We start from the raw sequence: 4,954 nt of genomic DNA on the forward strand, positions 1-4,954 counted from the left end.
CAGTGGAAGCATGGCAGTGGGAGCAGGACGATGAGGAATGATATCATTTACTAAGTTTTACACAAACATGGGCATGACAGAGAAAGAAAGAGAGAAGGGTGGGTAAGGAGGGAGGGAGGGAAGGAGGGACGGAGGGAAGGAGGGAGGGAGGGAGAGAATTGTGAATGGTGTGAGTCAACACCTGCCCCAGAAATGAACTTCCTTCATCAAAGCCTTGTTTCCTAACATGCCCAAAAAGCCTGCCTAGCACAAAAAAAACCAGTCTTATAATTCTGCAAAGACACCTTTATTGAGTTGCTGGCTTCTGTCCTAGGGCAATCCTGGACTCAGCTGTAGGGAAGACGGTGAGCCAGGGAGGGGTCTGGTTTGCTCCATAGTTAGCTGCTTTTCATTGTTTTCTTTATCCAGGATAGGAAACTTGACACTCTGGTGAAGACCATTGGTGCAGACCCATCAGCACCGCCAAAGGAGGCAATGCCTGCAGCTGCTTTTTTACACACGAGAGGTCCTCCATCATCGCCCTGTGAATGGAAAAGCGTCACAGGAGACTTAGCTGTTGCTCACCCTAGTCCCAGCCTCCCTCTCATGTCAAGGCTCCTCTCTGAGGACTATGACTTGTGTGCTCAGCTTGTGGAAGATTGGAGGGCAGGCCTCTGGCCCTGGGCTTCCCACTCTGATTGTGAACAGGGTTACTGCTTCACCTCCCTCCTGGGCCAGACCTCTGCCCTTTCTGCAGGTCTGTGATCCACTCCCTATGAAGGTGTGTGGGACCCTCAGCTCCAGGCTATTGTTTAAGAACATGGGGACAGGTGAGTGAGCCTGATGTGAGCATGGAGGACCAGACCATTGAAAGATGTGTGCGCCTGCTCTGGGGAGACCCCTGCTTGTGGTAACAACACACAGGGAGCACAGCTTACTAAAGCCTGGGTCTGGGTGACAGGAGGACTGTGCAAATCCTCTGTACTGGCTGCCTCCTTGTCAGCTCTGAGGACCTGACTAGTTACTAGTTCCTTCCTCTGTTTCCAGGGAGAAAGACCACAGTCAGTGGGCAAAGGAGTCCCTGATGCTTGCTCTCTAGGTCCCAGATTTCTTTTCCCCTCCCATGAAGTCAAGAGATGAGGACAATCGAACTTACCTTAAGGAAAGCATGATTGATCTTTGGGTCCCCCACACAGATCGCAGTGGCTTTGTTGTAACGACGTGGAAAGCGGGACTCACACTCCTGATTCTTCTGGACGGTCAGCTCTACCTCCTGAAGTGTGTTTGAAAAGTCACCCTCTGGGTCAGTCTTTCCCCAACCAGCCACATAGCACACATCCCCTGGCTTCACTTGAACATTACGCCTGGGCAGGTTGAGAGGCTTCACGGCTTTAGTCCTCTTGGCCTTCTCCTTCAGCTGTGGGGGAAGAATCAGGGGAGAGCAGCTCAGCCAGGAGCCTGCTGGCTTGGGACCCTTTGAAAGCCAGGATGGCAGGGAGGGAAGGAACAGGATGAGAGCAGGAGGGGAAGGGCAATCGCTGCAGCAAGCAGAGCTCAGAGAGCTGTAGGGGCAGTTCTCACCTTTAAGAGCATGATGTCATTGGAGCCATCCTTAGGATTGTAGTCTGGGTGTGGGATGGCTTTAGCCACAGGGATGGCCTGCTGGGTCTCCTCCCGCATCGTGAAGTCGTGGGCTCCTAGAGAGACTTTCATTGAGCTGTAGAGAACAGAGTGCAGATGGGAGATGTGGAGTGAGAGAGGACACAGTCTGTTATAACTTTGGTCTCTGGTCCCTTTAAGGGACAAGCCACACCCGCTCCCAGCGACTTCTGACCTCTTGTCTCCATCTTGGCCTCTTTCTGTTCTCTCTCTTGGCGTGTACACATGTGTCTCCTCTAAGTCTCTCTGTCTCTCTGTCTCTCTCTCTCCTTTAAGAAATAAATGTTCATCTTTTTGTCTATTTGCTATGTCTTATAAGCTTTTTATCTGCCACCTGCTCACCCATCTGCTTGGGTGACTCTCCTGGCCGCCTGGCAAAACCAGCCTGCCCAGGAAGCGCTCCTGCCTGCTCTGTGAGCTCGCCGCCTATTTACATAGCACCTGGGGATCTTGCAGGGACCAACAGCAGTCTTAGCTGGACTAGCGGCTGCTCTATGAGCCTGCCAGGGTCACACAAGCATTTTTTAAAGAATATAACAGTCCAGGACATGTAAGAGGATAGGTGGCCAGGGAGGGGCTCTAGCTGAGTGGACTGAGGAGACAAAAAGGACCTCAGGGTCTGAACTACTGCTTTTGGCTTCTCAAGGACACTAGACTGCTGGAGGCTCCCTCTTGCTTCTCAGCAATACTCCAAAGTTTGCATTGACTCTTAATGTACACTTTCAACCTCAACCACTGCTTTAGTCTGACCAGTGTAGTTGCTTTCAACTCAACTGTGCTGCTGCCCCTGGACTCTCAATCTTTGACCTCAAAGTTTCCCTAATGACAGACTTCCATTGTCACAGCCCTGCCCTCTAGTGAGCTCTCAGAGGAGCAGCCACAAGTAGGGGATGGAAACTCCTGTTGGGGTCTCAGAAAGCATGGGCCAGAAGTTCCTCCTCACCTTCCCTTGCAGTGAGCAGCTGTCAGCACGAAGTTGTCTTTTACCAGGAAGCCTCCGCAGACATCACTTTTGCCATCATCTTTCACAAATGTAATAAATGCCATGTAGGGGCGGTAGTGGGGCTTCACCTCATGGCCCCCGATGATCTCCTCTGAAAGAAAGGCAAGAATATGAGGTGTCTGGGAGCAGCAGATGAGGTAGGTAGATGAGGTAGATGAAGATTTAGAGAGGGGTGATGGGGTAAGATCTACAGTTTCCTAAGACTGTTGTGGACAGAATTCCTTGCACATAGATTGATCTTTGCTGAGGCTGAAGCCTCAGTGCCCTGTTCTGAGAAGAGGTGGTAGGACTTGTCCTCCAGCCCATGCTTTACAAATACATGGAAGAACAAACTTCTTTCTTCATGATGCTAGAGACCAAGGGGATGCTGGGTGGCTCATGTTAATCTCTCACTATTAGTGATTCTCTGGAGACCTCTCATGTCTTGATTTCTGTCAATTTTGTCACCTTTAACCCCAAGCTCTTAAGAGAAGAATTTTCTAAAGTTCTCCTGTTCTGGTGCCAATCATATCCTAGGTTCTCAGTAAATAATTCTGGCTGCATGGAAGAATGACTTCTAGTTAGCTAGAGGATCGGTAATTCAGAATTCATGGGATTCAGAGCCTAGAGGACATTGGGAGAGTGTGCTGGAATAAAGGAAATAGCTGGTGACCTGCAGAAAGGAGAGAGGCCAATGAAAATTAGAACGCAGATATAATGGAGTGTGCAGTGTCACCCTGGACCTCTTTCTTTAGCATCCTGAGGGTTGAGGTTAATAATGATGCTAATATTCCTGAGTTAGTGGCCTTACACCACTGTGACTGGTCATTAAGGCTGCCCAGGATCTAGGTTCCAATAGAGTTATGGTATACTTTTTAGGAACTTTGCATTCTCTGCTACTTCTCCTTTTAGGGATGATCCACTCTCCAGGTGACACAAATAGCAGGGAGAAGCTAGTGCCCACCGTGTCCTCTGAGGACACTGCCCTTCTGCAGACCTTGTTGAGGATCTAGCCAGTGACAGGCTTTCAGCTCTGTGTTGGAATGGCACCTGAGGTTCAGAAAGCTCCTAGTTCAGTGCAGGAAGCTTCTGACTAGAGCTGGGCAGAGACTCCACAGGGGTATTATGGGATGGCACCTCTGGAACAGGGGTGTCCACTCACCTGCACCAGCTCCTCCAAGTGGCAGAAGAAAGGTCAGGAGAATAAGGACTGTTGCCATCTTCCCAGGAAGGCTCTCGGGTTGAAGGAGTGCAGAGTGGACACAGCCCTTGAAGGATGAAGGAGGTGAGCGCTAAGTGACCTCACAGGCCTTTTATACCTGTGCACCTCTGCTCTGATTGGCTTTAGTAGCTCAGGACATTGTCTGGTTTGGGTAAAAATGACATGTTCACCACATTGACATCCTCTGAGCTATTCCTGGATAAAGACAAGGAAAAGATGGTGTTAAGATTGTGGTTGAGGAGGGCCTGAGACCCCAGGAAGTCCACTGTGCCTGCAATGAGACCAAAGGGTGGCTTTTCTTATCTTTTACGTTTTTTTTTCATTCTGGCAATATCTCTTTTTAATTCTTTTGGGTTTTTTTTTCTTTTTCTCTTTTCTTTTTTTGAAATAATAATGATACCCAGTTTATCACAAAACAGTTATAACACTAAAAATACACAGACAAAATTATGCAGTATTTATTAAGAGCTGATACTTCGTCCTTTTTGGTGAGGCAGAGTTTCAGTACATCTTTTCATTAACCTCTGAGACTTCTGATCATACCGTGGAACCATCTGTTAGAATAGTCTGATGAATTAATCTTCACTCACGCTGACTTTCCTAAACTGCTAGGATGTCACAGAGAAGTCTCAAAAGCAAGTATTTACCCTGTGGCCATTGATCATGTCTTACTGTCATACATAGTTAAATATATTAATGAATTACGAATGATTTTTTTCAATTACCTGCTTACTATATAATTATGCTCATCTCTAAGCAAGAGCTTTATGATTAAATTTAAAGGTCAGTAATATTAATTTAAAGGTCAGCACTGGGTTCCTTGCTGAGGACTGCAGTGGTATATTCTACAACATTCCCTAGGATTTTCTGTAGATAAACAAGGACTTTGATTAGATCTTGAGTGATTATTTAGTGGGCTAGAGCCGGAAGTGAGACAGACAGGGACCCAGCCCTTGAAAAGGCTGATATTGACTGGAGTGAGCTGGGGATCTGAGTTTAGAGCACAGATGGTTAGAGATGTGTGAGATCAGCTCTGGGAGGTGAGACAGGCTGGTCTTACTCTCAACACAGGTGTGTGTGTGTGTGTGTGTGTGTGTGTGTGTGTGTGTGTG

The 4,954-nt window shown here is 47.9% G+C and overlaps 1 protein-coding gene across 1 annotated transcript; it reads right to left on the reverse strand.

Moving 5' to 3' along the window:
- Positions 1 to 270: 270 nt before the first annotated feature.
- On the reverse strand, positions 271 to 3,924 carry LOC125405433 (granzyme C-like). Its single transcript, XM_087912101.1, has 5 exons — positions 3,783 to 3,924; positions 2,582 to 2,732; positions 1,561 to 1,696; positions 1,136 to 1,396; positions 271 to 521 (listed from the first exon to the last, which is right to left on the reverse strand). Exons 1-5 carry the CDS (start codon positions 3,838 to 3,840, stop codon positions 378 to 380), a joined length of 750 nt encoding a protein of 249 aa, XP_087768227.1. The 5' UTR covers positions 3,841 to 3,924; the 3' UTR covers positions 271 to 377.
- Positions 3,925 to 4,954: the final 1,030 nt, after the last annotated feature.

Source organism: Myodes glareolus, chromosome 12 (assembly GCF_982192425.1).
Source record: "Myodes glareolus chromosome 12, mMyoGla1.1, whole genome shotgun sequence".
Classification (NCBI taxonomy): Eukaryota; Metazoa; Chordata; class Mammalia; order Rodentia; family Cricetidae; genus Myodes; species Myodes glareolus.